We start from the raw sequence: 20,904 nt of genomic DNA on the forward strand, positions 1-20,904 counted from the left end.
TTATGATAATATAATTTAACAAGTTTTACTTAAAATCTTATTTTGACTTTAAAGAGGCTAAGTTATTAGATTAGTTAAGTGTGGGAACATTAATAAATGCCAAAATTATAAAAACTGATTTTTTTTCTAATTTATTATTCTAGATTCTGTAATTTATATGTTGATACACAAAAATGATAAATCACTTGGATTGTTTCAACTGAATTACAAAAGTTTTTATAGAATTAGATATTTTTATCGATAGATTGTTTTTAAAAAGTGAACATTAAAAAAATGAAGGTAGCGAAAATAAAAAACTTCCATTAAAACACGTTTTATTAAAAAAACTGAATAAAACAAGATGAGTTTTTGTTAAAAATTAAAAAAGAATTTTTTGTGCTGCTAATCTAGAAAAAAAAGAATATTTTTCAGTAAAACTTGTGAAATTTTAGCTGGCATTCAAAGTAATGAAGTAATTAATCAGCAGTAAAATTTAGTGATAAATTTTAATAAGAAACTACACTGCAATTTTACTTCCATTAATGAAACTGGATAGCTTGAAAGTAAATTTTATAAAAAAACTTTTAACATGGGTTGCAGTATGGAATAAAATTTTTTGTTCAATATATTTGAAACAGATTTTTTAACTAAAATTTTTATATTACGCATTTTAAATTAATTTTTGTAGGTTGTCATGAATTCTGTTAGAATTATTGACAAGATATCCCTTGATTTAAAATTCAAATAACTTTCATAACTCATTTTCTTATATTATTACAGAGTTATACTGTAGTTTATTCCAATAACTATTTTTATAAATACAGCAACAAATGTCATTTAATTAAAACTTAAAATACATAACAATGCTCTTTTCTTCTACAACACGCAAATACATAAAACTTACTTATACCACCATTAACCAGCTGCCTTTATTCAAACACAAACTCCAAAATTGAAAATAAGAAATTATCAGCTGATTTAAATAAATAAGTAAACAAAGAATCTAGAATAAAAATATTTTTAATTCTTCAATCATTCAATAATCTTCACTGGCTAATGGTCTACAATCAATTTCTTCTTCATCTAAATTATAATAATTATCATTAAAATCATCACTTGATGATTCACTATCATTATTAGCCTTTCTCCGTTTCCAATCTTGCTGCGGTGTTGAAGGTAATGAAGCTGAATAGTGCGATGGGCTGTCAAAACTTGATACCTCAGATGTCATTGAATCATCACCATCAAGCCTAAAAAATATAAAAAACAAATAATGCATCAATTAATTTAATAATGTACTAGCTGTTAATACCTTTCTATCCAAAACAAATTTCAATTGCATTAAAAAAATTATTCTCAATGATAATCCTAAAAAATTAGGAGATAAATCTGTATTGTGCTAGATTGAATCAATCAAAAAGCAGAGGTAACAATTCTCACATGACTACAATACTTTTTTCTTTAAGGCAGTGGCTGCTGTGTACCAAATATGAATACAATGAATTTTCCCCATGACCAATGTGTATAATTTTTGAACACATAACATAGCAAGTTTAGAACAATAGTAATTTTGGTCATACAAAGTGCATTGTAAGCAAGTGATTTTGGGTTTGTTAACAGTCAACTAAAAATGCATTTGATTGTACACTTCTCAAGGATGTTTACACATTAAACATGACTCCACTGAGTTTCTTCATGCACCAGAGACAAAATAGTGGGTGGGAAAGAGTGAAAGTACACGAAAGAAAGAGAAAATGGTTCCATCTCCAGGAAAGGTTTTTTTTTGTTCTTTTAGTATGGTAATACTCATAGAATACCTGGAAAGAGTCAGAACTAATTGATAATATCCACATTTGACTAAAAACAAAGTACTCTTTCAGCACTACAATGCATTGGCAAGGCAAATGTCTCATGCTGCTACACCAAACTCCATGACCTACATTTTGAAGTACCTTCATATGGACCCACTGGGAATTTGACTCCCAGCGATTACCTCTTTCCGAACTAAAGAAATGGCTCACTGAACAAAGATTCACTTTGATTTACATTTTGAGGTCAAAGCTAAGACAACCACTTATTTTCCAGTTGGAAAATCACATTATACTGAGTGTATTAAAAAGTTGTAAAGTCACTGGTCTAGATGTATCACATTGCAAGTTAGGTAACTGCAGTGAAAAATTAAAAAAAAATTCTGAAAATCTTGTTTTTTTTGTCAGGCCAAGTAATTTCTGATTAGTCCTCATATACTAACTTTATTTATATATATAATCTTCCACTATTAAAATCAAAGGAATTAAATCTTTAAAACCTATAATCATAAAATTTGAAATTCGGCACAAATACATAGATATAATAAATATATGTATATCCCAGCTTTGGTTTAAATTTCGACCCCACTAAACAAGGGGACTATGACTTTTTTCTTCATTCTTATTATGTCCCATTTAATGACATAATCCAAAAGATGTATGATTAATACCAAAACCCAAATAACTTCTTGAAAATTAAAGCAAATGCTTTAGTTTATTAATTAAAGTACTAATAAATGAAAAAATAAATAAAAAGTACTTACAAACTAGGGTTGCCACCACCTTCAGATGGTGGATCCCAATAATGCAATCTTCTACGCCAAACTTTGATCAAACCATCCCAAGCTCTACGACTGTATTTTATTTGTCTTGGTGGAGTTTTCGGATGATTCTTTTCTCGCATATTTCTAATAAAAAAAGAATAATTTCCATAATAAAAAAAATTTGTCATATAGTGTGTGCATGTATAGGGTTGGGGTAAACACTTCATCATTCTTTAATGCACAAAAACAAGGTTTTTTAAGATTCCAACTGAATGCCTCTTTTGCCTAAGTAAAATCAAGTAATAATCCTATCGATCTAGAACATCTACGTTTTCTGAATGAAAAACGTGATAAATCATTTTCACAGGCCTCTTTTGAAACCAACTGTTTACACAGTTAAGCAAGTTTTATAGACAGAAACAAATAGTAGTATGGTGGAGCAAAGTCAGGAATATAAGGTGGATGATCAAAATTTCCAACCAAGCTCTCTAAATTTTTAACGGGTATAGTGAGAACAGTGTCTTGATGGAAGAGATTTCTATTGATCAGTTCTGGTTGCTTTAGCTCCAAGCTAACCGTTTGTCTTCTTCAAACGGTTTAAATTGTTTTGTGTTTGATATTAAGTTCAATACTGATATCACTACTGCTAATATCAGTCTTGCTCAATTTTTTTCAGACACTGGACAACCAGAGTAAGGTGCACATCAAAATCAAAATTTCCAGACTGAGAAATGCTTGAACCGACTTTGTGCCACTGGTACTGATACCACATCACATCAAGTTCATAAACAACACAAATTTTTTTGCAACACAAATCACTCTCCTTCCCTTTTTTTCATAAAATTTCAAATTTTGTTGAATTTCTTATTTATTTTCACTAATTTTCAAGACAATGCCAGATATGATTAATATTACCAGTTATATGATTCTAAAGCCATCTACTGCAAGAATATAAAGAAACCTTTTTATCACCTCTAACAAAAACATCTATCTGCAGTCAATTATCAACATCTGTAGTTCTCTTCTGATTCCAAGTAAACATATCTTTTTTTAGTATTAGAATTTTCAAAATACTGTCGTTATTTAAAAACTCATCTACAAACAATATAAACACGTACATTCTAATTTATATAAAAGATCATACAGCATACTGCAGACAATTTAAGTAAGAGTTGTAAGTTACATTATCTTAAATATAAATTTAGAAAATGAAAAAAAAACAAATATAAATTATAAAATTGCATTTAAGTTGTACCTTGGAACTTCTGCAATGTAACGCTCATATCCAACAGTATTTTTCCCATAATTAATTTGTTTTTGTCTTCTAGCTAAAACTGTAGGATCAGTTTCTAGTTCAACCTCACCATGGTGCCTGGGAACAAAAAAAAAAAAAAAAGAGTAGCTAATAAATTATGTAAAGCGAGCTTAACATTTTATTCAAATCTAAATTTAACAGTTATCACTGAAAACAAAAGTACATACTACATTAAAAAAAAAAAAAAACAATAATATTAAAATCAAATCACAATCATTAAATGGAAATTGTTTTTTGCCTCAGAATCCATATCCCATCTATTATTAAGTTATAAAATTTCGGTTAACTAAGATTACAGAACTCTATATATATAACAAAATAGTCATGTTAAAATATGTTTTAGTGGAAAAGAATTCCTACCTTTATAAAAAAAAAAGACTATTGGAAAAACTTGAAAAAATTCTTTGATAATTATACTGTTTTTAAATGTACCTAATACTATTTCCTTTTTTTAATTATTAGCAGTCATAAATGAACAATCACAAAATTAAGCAAAAAACAAAACTGCTTTGCATGTGAATTTTGGATAAACTGAAAATTCAAGAATAACGGTAAATAACAGGGTTTAACATTACAAAAAAAAACTATTTTTTTTTATCAAATGTAAAAAAGTTAACTCTTCAGAAGGCATTTTATCTCTTTCTGACTATTAAAATAAAAAAGGGTATTTAGGAAAATATTACTTACCTATCAGATGGAGAAGAGTGATGTCTTGAACTGTTTGAAGGTGAATCTCTGGATCTATTATTGCATGGAGATGAAGTATTATCCCTCTGTTTACTAGAGGATGATGGTGTATTATCTCTTTGTTTACTACTAGGTGATGAAAAGCTTTCTTTCTCAGTCTCTCTCTGTCTTTTACGATATTCAATTAATATAGCTGAAATTGACAGTAAATTTTCAGAATTATTTCCAGAACCACGTATAATTTTACTAGGGCTAGGCATTAATACATCATCAGGTAATTTATCTTTCTTTTGTACAGACTGTCTGGAATCAACTTGTGTTAAAGGCATCCGCCGCCTTTTACCTCCACGAACTTCTGTATCGATATTATCTGGTGGATTGGAATTATTTTCAACCAGCGGCGTACAATTTTTTGACATTGAATTATTTCTATTCCACTCGTCAATTTTTGGAAAATCTTGTGCATTATTATCATTAACACCGTCATAAGTTTTAGTTTTACACGGGCTCTGCATATGAAATACATCGAGATGACTCGTTAAACTAAGATCATCTTGAAGAAAATCTTTCTGAATTTCTCTTTTAGCACTTTTTTTATTATCATTAGAAGAAATATTCTTTAAATTTGATGTAGTACACATATCCTTTTCAGATTTAGTTGGTGATGATTTTAATACATTAGCATATGATGTAAAATTCTTTGGTGAATTTTTATTTTTAACAGGACTTTCAATTCCCATTTCAGTATCTTCATCCGCCCAAATGTGTAAGGTATGTTCATCACCCTCTTCAGTATTATTTTGATTGGCTATTTTTCTTGACCGATCTTTATTATCTTCATTTATTCTACATAAATTAACTGAAGTTTGTACATCATTCTTAGGGGGTGACTGATGTTCTTCTTCCCATAACTCAACCCAACTCTTGTTATTAAAACTGTATTCATGAGAAGATGCCATGTTACTCATTTTATTTTAGTTGACACTAAAAACAGAAGAAATATTTCATTATAATATTATTAAACAAACAAAAATTTTAAGTTTAGCATGATTATTTATCATATTGAACAATAAATATATTTGGAATACAAAAAAACTGGGACAAGATGGTTACATAATTATTACAGACTGAAATGGAGTAGTTGAAAATAGTGCAGAGTAGTTTATAAATGTGGTATTACATGGAAAAACAAACCAGCTTGATATTAAATCAAAATTGTTATACAGTAGACACATAGTCGTTTAAAGTTGCAACTACACTTACCAAGTATATGCTAGAAAGCAGCTTCCTGTTATGTATATTTTTGTACATAGAAGGACTGACTACCTACAAAAAATATTCATGAAAAAATGTTTCCTATTTATTAAGAAGTGTTTCTTGGATACAAAAGAGCACAATCAACTTGATAAATTGGATGGTTTTTTTATAAAGATCATCCTAGTTGCTCTAACAGACTGTAACTGAACTAATGTTTAGTAGGTGGAGGAGATAATTCAGGCGGACAGGAATAATAAATGGAAATCTAATAGAAAAATAGATTTCTATTAGATAATCTAATAGAATAAGAGATGGAAATTTAGTAACATTAAACAACACATTACATTACATTACAGAAAAGTAACACCTTTTAACATATGTTCTCAGTTTACCCTACAGTGTAGTGAATGACCACTCAAATTTCTGAGAAGTATACTCATGGAGGTTGCCGAGATAAATCACTGAAAAATAAAAACGTTTATCTCATGGATCTATGCTTACAAAAATTGAAAACACTGATGAAGGAGAAAATAAACTTAAAAAGGAATATTACTAATAAGTCATAGATTCATCATTAACAATCTCAATTAAAAAAAATGAATAAATGAAACTGATACATCCCTCTACATCTCATACAAGAAATTAAATTCACAATTTTTGCTGGTAAGGTTACACTTGCAGTTTTTTGTATTCAAAAGGAGTAATGCTTGACCATTTCCAGAAGCAAAGCAATAATGGCATGCTGCAACTATGCTGAAGTTCTGTCAATGCTGTGGGTTGCAATTAAAAAAAAATGTCCAAGCCTAGTGTAGTTGCCATAAGATTTTTGGGCTACAGATAAGAAATAATTTTCTTAACATCTGGCACCATTGGTAACATACAATTTATATAAAGTATCCATTACCAACAATTGTGAGTATTGACTATTCATGCTTTCGGATTATTCTTCCATCATCAGGAATTACTGATTAATTAAGAATTTTATAGTTGTGCGTATAAATTTTTATAAATGGGAATTAAAATGAAAATAAAACAGATAATAGTTGTAAACATCTTACTGACAAGATGTTTTTTTTTTAAGTTGACTTATTTTAACTATTGACAATCAACTGTTATAACATAATAATTTTAATTCCCATTTTAAAAATTTATATGCAGAACTATAAAATTCGTAATTAATCAGTAATCCCTGATGATGGAAGAATAATCCAAAAGCGCTTGCATAGTCAATACTCACAATTGTTACTAAGTGGATAATTTATTTTTATATAAAAAGGTATAGGAATATCAATATAACAGTGATATAAGTGTAACATTGTTGGTGAAGATTATGTTTGCAAATAAAAATTGTTTTCAAATATATATCTTACTGATAGTTTACATTTTATTTTATATAAATACCTTACAAAAAATGTGTGAAATGTAGCTGCTTAATCATTTTTCATATGCAGATCATTTTTCTATTTAGGCTAACATGCTTTATTTTTATTAGATTATGCCTTTTGGACATAGCACTGATTTCTTGCTACCTATGACATCCTGTCAAGATATATTATCCTCTCCATTGTACTATTAGCAGTAACTAAAATACTTCTGATGGCTTTGATAGAACTATTACGCATCTTTTATGTTTGTGTTTTCTAATTTTTAAGTAATAACAAATATTAATAAGCATTTTATTTACATTTAAACTTCAGAAAAAATTGCAATTCAGAAGCTTTCACATTATAATAACTTTTTTGTCTTCAGTCATTTGACTGGTTTGATGCAGCTCTCCAAGATTCCCTATCTAATGCTAGTCGTTTCATTTCGGTATACCCCTACATTCTACATCCCTAACAATTTGTTTTACATATTTCAAACATTGCCTGCCTGCACAATTTTTCCCTTCAACCTGTCCCTCCAATATTAAAGCGACTATTCCAAGATGCCTTAATATGTGGCCTATAAGTCTGTCTCTTCTTTAACCTATATTTTTCCGAATGCTTCTTTCTTCATCGATTTGCAGCAACACCTCTTTATTTGTCACTTTATCCACCCATCTGATTTTTAACATTCTCCTATAGCACCACGTTCCAAAAGCTTCTAATCTTTTCTTCTCATGTACTCTGATTGTCCAAGTTTCACTTCCATATAAAACTATGCATCAAACATATATTTTCAGAAATCTTTTTCTGACGTTTAAATTAATTTTTCATGTAAACAAATTATATTTCTGACTGAAGGCTCATTTCGCCTACGCTATTCGGCATTTTATACCACTCCTGCTTCGTCCTTCTTTAGTAATTTACTTCCCAAATAACACAATTCTTCTACCTCCATAATCTTTTCTCTTCCTAATACAATCAATAATAATAATAGAAAATAAAATTAAAACAACTTAAAAAATACATTAAAATATAAAAATATTATTTTATTGCTAATTTTTAAGTTTCTGAAATCAGCATCAAACAAAAAACTAAGTACCAATTTACTAATAAATTCTTCAACAAGTTAAAATTAAAAAAATATTTTAAAAGTATAATTGTTTTAATTTTAATGAACTTTGTTTTATTTTTTATTTTTATAAAAAATATGTTAAGATCTGAAAAATAAACTGCTGTCCATATTGAACAACTACTTCTAAAAAAAAAAAAAGCTAGTGGGCATTACCACTTACTACTAAACATTAACTTAGGGTATCTAATGGAGGCATGTGTAATTTTTTTCTTTTACCAGTTTTCTAACAATTTTCTTAATGTTTCACATGAAAGAACTTTGAATATCAAAATGACTTCAGACTTTATAAACTTATTCTATAACACTAAGCAATTATGGCAAAAAAAAAATAAACTACCAACAATTATCATTATTATATTATATTACTATTACAATGTAAGTTTTTTGTTTAAAAATGTTTCACTCTGCCTAACATAGAGCAATAATATAATGGCAGACCTGCCTATTTATAACATTTTTAAGTTTCATTTAATTCACTCTTGGTTATTTAGTAAAAAAATAAGTATCATATATTCTGAAGCTAATTTATTGGGATTCATTTTTTAATGAAGCTATAATTAAAAAGACTGAACTTTCATCACCTCACCCTCTATTCCTGTAGAAAAGGGATTTAAATAATTTTTTTCACTATTTTAAATAATAACTTTCATCCATTACAAAGCCAATCAAATGGTTTTTTATATCATTAGATTTATTTCCCACTGATATCTGGAAAACACAAGCATCAGATGCTGCCAACTTGTAGTTTCATTCCCCTATTATTAACAGTCCAAAAATTTGACCCACGCCCTCCCAATTTCTGTCAGTCACCATTTATTGTTATGGAGTCCAGTATGTCTGCTATCTCAATGAGTCTAAAACAACATAGAGTGACTGAATTTTTAACAGTAGAAAAGTGAACGCTACTTACATTCAATGTTATATTTAAAACTGCATGTAAAATATATATGTATATTCCTTGTTAGGCAAATGAAACAAAAAATGGATGGGCTATAAGTATAATTAACCGCTGCAGTAACTGTATATGTTAATGGGATAACAACCCTTGCTCTAAAATTTACGCTTATTTGATTCTTAATGAGATATTTCCTGCCAAGTCCGTTAATAAATTCTCACAGTTGTCTGCCAAATTGCATGAAATATGTTCAAAATAATATCAAACTAATAATAACAATCATTATCTTCACCAACACATTCATTAATGTCCAGAATATGTGAATTGTTTCTTTCACTATCATCTCTTCTTTTTGGTAGATTATACATTTTTACGTCTTTGGTGCCTCAATAACTAAACACTAAAATAAACTAAAGCTCTAAGTTCAATTCCTGATAAAGGTCTACATTTTTATAGCAAGACTGATCTATCTGAAGTCACGATATGCTCAGTCAACAAGAAACATAAAATGTAGGTTAATTTGTAAAATAGCCGTTAAAATAAGATTTGCATTTTAACACCACTGGTAATCAATGATAGTTAGGAAATCTTAGAGTAATCAATGCCAATTATTTAACAAAATTTAGGCCTGTGGCGGCCTTGGGTTTGCCTGGGCCCCGGAGGTCCAGGTCAGTCTAGCTATATTTGATTCATTTTAAGAGGTTTCTTGATAACAAACCATGAGGCATTGCAATACTGTCTCAAGGAAGCTATGTACAAATTATATCTATGTCTTATTATATATATATTATGTCTTATTATTATATATGTCTTAATGTTTTCATATGGCACTAACTGAATAGTAATTCAGTTATTTATGAATTAATTACATGGCAGTTATATTTCCTTATCACTGTTGACAGAAACATGATAGAAAATAAAGTATTATATAAGTTTCGGCAAGAACTAAAACTGAATCACCAAGTAGATTACTGCACACAAACTGCAGTAAAATCTCACTACTACAAACAACAACTAGGATAGCTCTTCTGCTAAACACAGCATTGACAGTGACAGCATTGTCCAAAGTGAAATCTCCCGTAAATTAAAAAAACAAATTCTGCACCAGCTAAATTTATTACAGTTTGGTAATATTATTTCTGAAAAAGAAAATCTTTTAATTGTATTTTAATAAATTGGTAGCAAATTTTTTTAAAGACAGACAATTTATTAAAAAAGGAATGGAAGCATAAGGTTTCTTTTTCATATGCCAAAATATTAAGTAATTAAACAAAGGGAAAAGTATTAATATATATATATAATACTAAAATTACAGGAAAAATTTTACCTGCAGATGACAATGAATTAAAAAACAGTTGCATAATTTCTGATATTAAGAAAAAAGCAGATTGTAATGCAAAATAAAAAAGATATCTGTGAGTTCATATTACAGGAGGATATTAAAGATTTGGAGGGTTGATAAAATACATGAAAAATCTTATGAAGAAAAGGAGAAAGAAAATGCAGATCTAAAGGGGTGAGCCACATTGTTGGGTTATACACTAAGGTATCCTGGTTAATTTGATGACAACAGCAATGCATACAAAGATAAAAACTGAAGAGGAACAGACTGAAATTTATAAAACAGGAAAACTAAGCATGTAGGCTAAAATAGCTAAGATTAAGGTACATGAAATGGGAATGAAGATTAAATAAGTCAGGTTCTAACTAAAAAAAAGACATTATTAAAAATCAAAAGCCTTAATGATACAATAAAATGTAATGTTTAAACACTAAAAATATAAGAACAGTTTCTGTCAGTATAATGAAAACTGACAAGTGAATGATTTATAACAAAATAAACTGTTTAATAAAAATATAAATTGTAATGTACAAATAAATATTGGATATAAATAAACAATTTGGAGAAAACATTTAGTATTAGTATGAATCAATTCATACAATTTTCCAAGCAATACAATTAAAGGTAATAAATGAATTAGTAATTATACAAGCAGTGCAGAAACCACTACTTCACCATCACTTTGATAAACAGAATGAAAAGAATCTCATAATTCCAAACTCATTGTGTCCACGTGTTAATATTGTCAGGTAGAATCATTCATTTAACAAAGAATTAAACATTTTATTATTTGGGGTAAAATGGAATTTCATCTAATATTTACTAACCTATTTTTAGTATTTCATTGATTTTGGTGTAGTACTATTGTGAGCATTTTGGCAATTTTATACATTTTTTTAATAATTTGGTATAAAAATGATTGTAATATTACCTATCTTGCATATTACTAGTAATGTGGGCAAATTATGTAAAAGCCATTCGATTTAATTATCTAGCAATTTTACAACAGTTAAAATTTTAGAAGTATTGACTTAATTACAACAAATGCTCTTTATGAACTATATTCACATATATTTAAATTGATTATCTATGATTTTTAGAAAAATAAAAATTTAACCGTTAATCTTTAAATAATTATTTAGTAACTCAAAGAATGAAAAAGAAACTAGGTTTCCAACAGAGTGCTGGTAGAAATATTTACAAATGGAGCCTAATACTTGGAAATCTCATAAAAGTAAAATGAGCCGCAATGATAGTAATTTCTATTTAACATCTATTTTTATTTTTACCGTTAATTCGCTTTTACACGTCTTAAGAGAAAATAAGTACAATAAACAAGGTGCTATACTACAAAAGTACTAGCGACTAAGCTGCTTAATTACATAACCTAAAATTAAAAATTAAAATACGCGCAATTAAAAATAATAAGTAAATAAATTTATTGATATTACTTGCACAGAATCATTTACCTACAACAAAGTTTACTAAACGATAAAAAAACAAATATCAGAATATATTGCATACACTAGACCCGTGTACGATTATCAAATTACGCTATACACAAATCATTATAAAACCAAAGATTTGCTGTAAATATACTTACATCAAATAAAACACATTGAATTAAATAATATGAGCATCAACATCTAATATGAAACGTCACTATCTTGAATAAAACTTCAATATACAAATGTAAACACGAACACAATGACAAACCGACGCTCCTACAAGGCAAGGTGTTTGTACGATAACCACTATATTTTTCCCTCCTACAGTGCGTTATAGGCGCGGATTTATTAACCTATCCTGCCTTCAGTTATATACAAAATAAAAATATTATCATTTATTTTTCTTAATTACTGTAATAAAAATACTAAACTAAAGGAATAATTATATAAACAACATTAAAATTAATTATTGTAATAATTTTGTGTTCATATGAAGTTGAAATTTAATATCAAGTGAATAAAATAGTCGTTTGAATTCCAGACTTTATTTTATATATTTTTTTTCATAAACTCAAAATATTCTATTTTTTTCAAAAATCTATTAAGGGCAATAACAACTTTTTTAAAAATTTATATTTGAATAGTTTCTTGGAAAAAATTGAAGTATCAAGACATCATGGCTTCAAGTTCTATAGCAGGCGGTATATATTATGAAACTTTTTAATATTTTCCACTCTTTTAAACTGACAAAGGTGCAATACTGTAACATTAATTCTTACATAACATTCTATGAAGGAAAACACAAAAAATACTAATACAGTTTCTTCTTTGCAATACTGACCATAGGTTGTTGTTAGTAATTTATTTTTTATTATATATATATTTATTTCCCACAACCTTACTACTATTGTTAAGTAATGTAAATTAAAGAATAAATAAGTGTTATATTACTTTTTTACCTGTATACGTACCTCACTAATAATTATTATTAGTCCAGTTACATTCATTGTGCCTCTTCTCTTCTTGAATCCATAGTTTTTCTTTAACCATTTGTTTCAATTTTTACTCGCTCTTCTGTTTTAAATACACAATTCTGCATATAGTAGAATGCCCTTAGATTTATACCTTGGAACCTGATTATTCTAAAAAATCTAAGTAAAAACTGTTGGATGGTGTTTTTTAATATATATAATACTAAAGTTTACCTAATAATTTTTTTTGTGTTTCGTTTTTTAATTATTTAAACAAATAATGTCCAATTACTTAGGATATCCTACTTATTTATGATTATAAAATGTATTTTTCTGCTTTAAAAGTTAAATTTCATTAAAGACAACCTTTTTATAACATATTACTAACATCTCAGGTATAAAGCAAAGACTTTTAAGGGGGATCGAAGAGGGAATAGGGCAGATGAATGAAATCCAGAGTTGGCAGCTGTTGCCACATCACAAAATAGTTCAATTTCACTTTAGATTAGAAAAGTGAATGAAACACGTGGCTGTTCTGCTTATAAAAAACAATAAATTGCATAAGAATTTAAAATAATTAAATACACATATACAAAGAAAAATATATATATTGATTTTTCTAAAGTCAATACTTATAAGACCCATACTTCTCTGTACCAATATACTGTATTTTTATAATCAAAAACCAACTTGAACAACCCAAGTACAGAATTACAAAGTAAATGAAATGACAACTTATCTTTTTATTCTAAAAACACTTTCGCGGGATCCTGCATCATCAGCTGTATATAATATTTATATAAAATTATAGATCAAACATAAATCAAAAAATTTAATTTAAATAATAATAGTAAATGTTTGGACAATTTGAAGAGATTATATACAAAAGAATTTCCAACTTGATCAACTTTCAGACAGAATATGAAGATGACACCACTCTTATAAAAGCAGCAACAGACGACAGCACGTTTTTAGATAAAAATAGATATAATCATAATGTATATAATAAATAATTTAATTCAAATCCAAATGATATGTTATTTTATATAAATATATCTTATATACAACTGATGATGTGGGATTCCACAAAAGTGTTTTTGGAATAAAAAATAAGGTAAGTGTCATTTAATTTACTTTGAAATTCTGTACTTGGGTTGTTCAAGTTGGTTTTTGATTATAAAAATAAAAAATATATATATTGTCGATTACGATAAGCAATAGTATTTTTACTATGTCAAAATAGTGTATATATTTAACGTTTTTAAACACAAAAGGTTTGTACATACATAAATAATGAAACTTCTTAACAGTTAGTTTTATACTGTATAGTCTATACATACTTATAGTTATGTATTATGTGTATGTAACCACTTTTTGAAATATTAAGTAATTGTTAACAATTATATTACTGTGCAAAAATTAAAACGATGTATTTTTATTTAAAATTATTTTTTCTCTCATTTTCATTTATTTCTATCGATTTTCATTAAGGATGGACGAAGCTAATGCCAATGGTCATTGTGAAGCTGACAATTGCTTCATATGAGAAAAATTGGGAACTGGTTCTGGACAAAATACAGATTTAGGAGAAATAATAAAAATTACAAATGAAAAATTACCAAATTACAAATAAAAATTACCTACGTTAAAACTGGAATCTGCAGAATGAGGAGATGATTGTTTTAATTTTTTAAATAATGCAGAATTTGTTTTTACACATGGAGTATGTTGTCAAAGATATATTAACAAAAAACATATTGAATTGTTTAAAAGGAAGGATCAAAAGCAGTTAATTTACTCTGCATGGAAGAAAGAACTGCGTAAGTCATCAGTAGGTTTTAATTGAAAAAATGATTGTTTTATCTGAGGAAATGAAGCTCATGAAATAAGAGAAAAAAGCAGACAAAGGTGAAGTAAGAAATAATTATAATTGTAAACCATCTAGATTTTAAATAATAGATATTGGGTTTGCTTTTTCAACACATTTGTGTGTTAAAAAAAAAATCTACAGATGAACTTCAAAATTTCATGTCTTTTGAACTAGCACCTTAGCTCTGTTTGAAGATGGTGAAATTCAACAAACTCGGAAATCTACATTTTATGAATTATTTTTATATTATATGAAAAATAACTATGGTCAAAATGTTTATGTAGTATTTGATGGCTACAAAAAACAGTGTACAAAATCAGCTGAAGGAAATCAGCACTTTATGAAAATGCATCAGCTGATATTATTTTTAATGAAGACATGCACTTAAAAATTATTAAAGATAAGTTCCTCGCCAATAACAATAAAAGATGATTAATTTATCTGCCTCCTCTATGAATCATGAGACCTTGCCGTTGGTGAGGGGGCTTGAGTGCTCAGGGATACAGAGTAGCTGGACCTAAGGTGCAACCATATCAGAGAGGTATCTGTTGAGAGCCAGACTAAGGAATGATTCCTGAAAGAGGGCAGCAGCTCTTTTAGTAGTTGCTAGGGGCGTGAGTCAGAATGACTTAAACGGTCATATCAACATCACTCAGTCCTCTGAGTACTGCGCGCAGCTGAAAGCAATGGAAAACTACAGCTGCTTCTTTTCCAAGAAAATGTAGCTCTCTGCATTTTCAAATAGCAATGATGGAGGCGCCTTCCTTGGTAAAATATTCCGGAGGTAAACTAGTCCCCCGTTCGGATCTCCGGGTGGGGACTAGTAAGGAAGGGGTCACTAGAAAATTAAAAAATAACATTCTACAAGTCGGAGCGTGGAATGTTAGAAGTTTAAAAAAGGTTGGTAGGCTAGAAAATTTAAAAAGGGAAATGGATAGGATAAATGTGGATGTAGTAGGAATTAGTGAGGTTCGGTGGGAAGAGGAAGGCGACTTTTGGTCAGATGATTATAGAATAATTAACTCAGCTTCAAATAATGGGCAGGCAGGAGTAGGTTTCATAATGAGCAAGAAGATAGGGAAGAGAGTAGAGTATTTCAAAACGCATAGCGATAGAATCATTGTAATAAGGATAAAATCAAAACCTAATCCGACAACGATTGTTAACGTCTATATGCCTACAAGCGCCCGTGATGATGATGAGGTAGAGTGTGTATACGAAGAGATTGATGAAGCAATTAAACCCGTAAAAGGAGATGAAAATTTAATAATAGTTTGAGATTGGAATGCAAGCATTGGAAAAGGCAAGGAAGGAAATATAGTAGGTGAATACGGGCTGGGCAAAAGGAATGAAAGAGGGGACCGACTTATAGAGTTTTGCACGAAGTATAATTTAGTAATTGCCAACACCCAATTTAAAAATCATAATAGAAGAATATACACTTGGAAAAAGCCAGGCGATACTGCAAGGTATCAGATAGATTATATCATGGTTAAGCAAAGATTTAGAAATCAACTCCTTGACTGCAAAACTTACCCTGGAGCAGACATTGATAGCGACCATAATTTGGTGTTAATGAAATGTAGATTGGGGTTTAAAAACCTGAAGAAAAAGGTGTCAGATGAATCGGTGGAATTTAGAGAAGCTTGAGGAAGAGGAGGTAAAGAAGATTTTTGAGGAGCACATCGCAAGAGGTCTGAGTAAAAAAGATAAGGTAGAAAATGTAGAAAAAGAATGGGAGAATGTTAAAAAGGAAATTCTTAAATCAGCAGAAGCAAACTTAGGCGGAATAAAGAGAACTGGTAGAAAACCTTGGGTTTCAGACGATATATTGCAGCTGATGGATGAACGTAGAAAATATAAGAATGCTAGTGATGAAGAAAGTAAAACGAACTATCGGCAATTAAGAAATGATATAAACAGGAAGTGCAAACTGGCGAAAGAAGAGTGGATTAAAAGAAAAGTGTTCAGAAGTGGAAAGAGAAATGAACATTGGTAAAATACAGGAGCATACAGGAAAGTAAAGGAAAATTTTTGGGTACATAAATTAAAATCTAATAATGTGTTAAACAAAGATGGTACACCAATATATAATACGAAAGGTAAAGTCGATAGATGGGTGGAATATATTGAAGAGTTATACGGAGGAAATGAATTAGAAAATGGTGTTATAGAGGAAGTTGCGGAGGATGAAATGGGAGAAACAATACTGAGATCTGAATTTAAGAGAGCATTAAAAGATTTAAATGGGAGAAAGGCTCCTGGAATAGACAGAATACCTGTAGAATTACTGCGCAGTGCAGGTGAGGAGGCGATTAATAGATTATACAAACTGGTGTGTAATATTTATGAAAAAGGGGAATTTCCGTCAGACTTCAAAAAAAGTGTTATAGTAATGATACCAAAGAAAGCAGGGGCAGATAAATGTGAAGAATACAGAACAATTAGTTTAACTAGTCATGCATCAAAAATCTTAACTAGAATTTTATACAGAGGAATGGAGAGGAGAGTGGAGGAAGTGTTAGGAGAAGACCAATTTAGTTTCAGGAAAGGTATAGGGACAAGGGAAGCAATTTTAGGCCTCAGATTAATAGTAGAAGGAAGATTAAAGAAAAACAAACTAACATACTTGGCGTTTATAGAGCTAGAAAAGGCATTCGATAACGTAGACTGGAATAAAATGTTCAGCATTTTAAAAAAATTAGGGTTCAAATACAGAGATAGAAGAACAATTGCTAACATGTACAGGAACCAAACAGCAACAGTAATAATTGAAGAACATAAGAAAGAAGCCGTAATAAGAAAGGGAGTCTGACAAGGATGTTCCCTATCTCCAATACTTTTTAATCTTTACATGGAACTAGCAGTTAATGATGTTAAAGAACAAATTGTTAAAGAACAATAATTGAAATTGTTAAAGAACAATTTAAATTCGGAGTAACAGTACAAGGTGAAAAGATAAAGATGCTACGATTTGCTGATGATATAGTAATTCTAGCCGAGAGTAAAAAGGATTTAGAAGAAACAATGAATGGCATAGATGAAGTCCTACGCAAGAACTATCGCATGAAAATAAACAAGAACAAAACAAAAGTAATGAAATGTAGTAGAAATAACAAAGATGGACCGCTGAATATGAAAATAGGAGGAGAAAAGATTATGGAGGTAGAAGAATTTTGTTATTTGGGAAGTAGAATTACTAAAGATGGACGAAGCAGGAGCGATATAAAATGCCAAATAGCACAAGCAAAACGAGCCTTCAGTAAGAAATATAATTTGTTTACATCAAAAATTAATTTAAATGTCATTAAAAGATTTTTTAAAGTATATGTTTAGAGTGTCGCTTTATATGGAAATGAAACTTGGACAATCGGAATATCTGAGAAGAAAAGATTAGAAGCTTTTGAAATGTGGTGCTATAGGAGAATGTTAAGAATCAGATGGGTGGATAAAGTGACAAATGAAGAGGTATTGTGGCAAATAGATGAAGAAAGAAGCATTTGGAAAAATATAGTTAAAAGAAGAGACAGACTTATAGGCCACATACTAAGGCATCCTGGAATAGTCCCTTTAATATTGGAAGAACAGGTAGAAGGAAAAAATTGTATAGGCAGGCCACGTTTGGAATATGTAAAACAAATTGTTAGGGATGTAGGATGTAGAGGGTATACTGAAATGAAACGACTAGCACTAGAAAGGGAATCTTGGAGAGCTGCATCAAACCAGTCAAATGACAAGACAAAAAAAAAAATTTATCTGATATGAAAGAAATTCTCTGAAAATAACATTTTTTCATGCCAAGCAGAAGCTGACACTGATTTATTAACAGTAGAAACGGCAATTTATCTAGAATCACAAAATGTTATGAATGAAATTAAAAAAAGGAGACCACAAAATTTATTTTCAAAAACTACCAAAGAGAAAAATCAGTGAGAAAGAGAATTGATAATAATTTTTAGAAAAATCATTGCCTACATCTAGAGAAACCATTCTTTTTTATACAACTGACAGGTTGTGATACAACTTCTTGTTTTTTCAATAGAGGTAAAAATAAATTTGCCAAATCATTTGAAAATAGAAAGGATTTATTTACATGATGCCACTAAAATTTTCAAAAATGCCAATGCATGTTTTAGTTCTATGCAGCAAGCTGGAATTGCATGTACACTTGCATTATACAATGCACCAAAGAAAATTAAAAATTTAGATGTGTTACAATACAGAATGTTTACCAAAGCAATTCCTACAAAAAATAGTTTCAGTTATCATCTTTACCACCTACATCAAATGGAGCTTTTGAGCATTTAAAAAGAGTATACATTCAAGTTCAATTATGGTTAGGAAATGACATTTTACCAGAGACGTGCTTATTACTATGACTCAGGCACCAGCTCCAGAAAATTTACTAAAAATTTGTTTTTGGATGTGGAGCAGCTTGTGGATGTAGAAAATGCAATTTATATTGCACAGCTGCATGTTTAGAATGCAACAGAACAGCTGTTTAAATCCCTCACCTATATTTCCCTTAAGAGAGACTGATGATAATGAAATAAATTAAAATTATTACATTTATGTATTTAATGTTGTAAAAATAATAAGTATGCTAAATTATAATAAAATTTCTCTGTGTACAATTTTACAAAAATATTTTCCCTGATTTTCATATTATTTTAACAAACTTTTAAGGTTCCTTAGCTGCAAGACAACAAATATAGTGCTAAAAATTAGTCGAATAATTTTTTTTGTAATTTATTTTTTTGTTTTTAAGATAATAGACTTACTCTACATTATTTTCCATACTTACTAAAAAAATCTAAAGCATAAAGTAAATTAAATACTGAAATATTCATTTTTGCAACATATTTTATTATAAACTAAAAAACACAAATTTTTAATAAGTTACCTTTTTTCTAATGGGTCTTAGGAACATATTCCATATAATTTTGTTGCATATCTGGGTATTCTGAATGTAGAATAGAATGTAGGATGTAGATAGGTGCTAAGTATTACAGCATTCCACTGACAAGGATCAGTCAAATGTAAAATTAAATTAATTGTAGTAGTTTGACCTTCAAATTTTACTGCACCATAATGTTTGGAATTGGAATCATACTTGTTTAAAGAAAGCCTCTGGAACCATATTCCATTGTAATAGATTATATGACATTATTTCGCCATCTTCCTGTGATCCTTCTGCATTAAAACATGCAATCATTTCTGTTGGAAACTCATCTATCTCTATAGGTTTCATCTTCTTGTCCTTTATAACCCAATTTTAGGACTACTGTTTTTACTTTGTTTTCATTTCATCCTGATCTCCTATTTGCGGTTTTGTGTTAAGAGTGGTACATTTTCATCATAATTTTTCCACCATCCCCAATACTTAGCCTTATCTACTGAAAATCTATTTAGTAAGTCTCTTTAATACTAACAGTACCTATCTTAACTTATCCTTTGTTACTGTTTTAATTTTTGAAACATTAATCCATACTGTCTTCTTTCTATATCTGAGCATTCATCTGGAAGCCGATTCTCTTTTTTCTTTGTATGTGACTCTACACACTTCTTTCTATACACTCTCTTAACTTCATCTTTCTTGTTTTTCTTTTTCTTTTACCTTTCATTTGTTTAATCAGCTCTCTGGTAATCTGTGGCTTCTTTCCTTAATGTAGCCATTGTTTGTTCTATTACAGGATATACAAGATCTGATAAAAAAATACACGGAATTTTAGTTTTTCCAGAAAACCTTTATTAATTTATCACTATTGATATTGTTGCTGATTTATTTTGATTTTGTTAAGTATTCCTTTATAGATAAAATACATTTGTGCCAGCGCTTTTTCCAAACTTTAAAACACTTCTGGAACACAATTTCTGGTATGGTGTTTAGCTTCTTCAGTGATTCTGTCTTTATCTCTTCAATGATGGCAAAAAGTCATTTTTCATTGAAAATAAATTTCAGCTTGGAAAATAGGAATTAGTCACAGGGAGCCATGTCTGGCAAATATCAAGGTTGAGGCAACATAATCGTGTTGTTTTTGGTCAAAAATTTACAAACAATCAATGAAG

General features: G+C 29.2%; 1 protein-coding gene across 3 annotated transcripts; it reads right to left on the reverse strand.

Annotated features, from left to right (window-relative positions):
- Positions 1 to 737: 737 nt before the first annotated feature.
- Slbp (Stem-loop binding protein) lies at positions 738 to 13,086 on the reverse strand. Of its 3 annotated transcripts, none has more exons than XM_075367205.1 (5): positions 12,966 to 13,086; positions 4,554 to 5,537; positions 3,807 to 3,923; positions 2,552 to 2,695; positions 738 to 1,229 (listed from the first exon to the last, which is right to left on the reverse strand). In XM_075367205.1, exons 2-5 carry the CDS (start codon positions 5,519 to 5,521, stop codon positions 1,016 to 1,018), a joined length of 1,443 nt encoding a protein of 480 aa, XP_075223320.1. In that variant the 5' UTR covers positions 5,522 to 5,537; positions 12,966 to 13,086; the 3' UTR covers positions 738 to 1,015. The 3 variants fall into 3 exon arrangements, with proteins under 3 accessions (XP_075223320.1, XP_075223318.1, XP_075223319.1); XM_075367203.1 differs by lacking the exon at positions 12,966 to 13,086 and adding an exon at positions 12,150 to 12,305; XM_075367204.1 differs by lacking the exon at positions 12,966 to 13,086 and adding an exon at positions 12,016 to 12,145.
- Positions 13,087 to 20,904: the final 7,818 nt, after the last annotated feature.

Source organism: Lycorma delicatula, chromosome 5 (genome assembly GCF_047948215.1).
Source record: "Lycorma delicatula isolate Av1 chromosome 5, ASM4794821v1, whole genome shotgun sequence".
NCBI classification, from domain to species: Eukaryota; Metazoa; Arthropoda; class Insecta; order Hemiptera; family Fulgoridae; genus Lycorma; species Lycorma delicatula.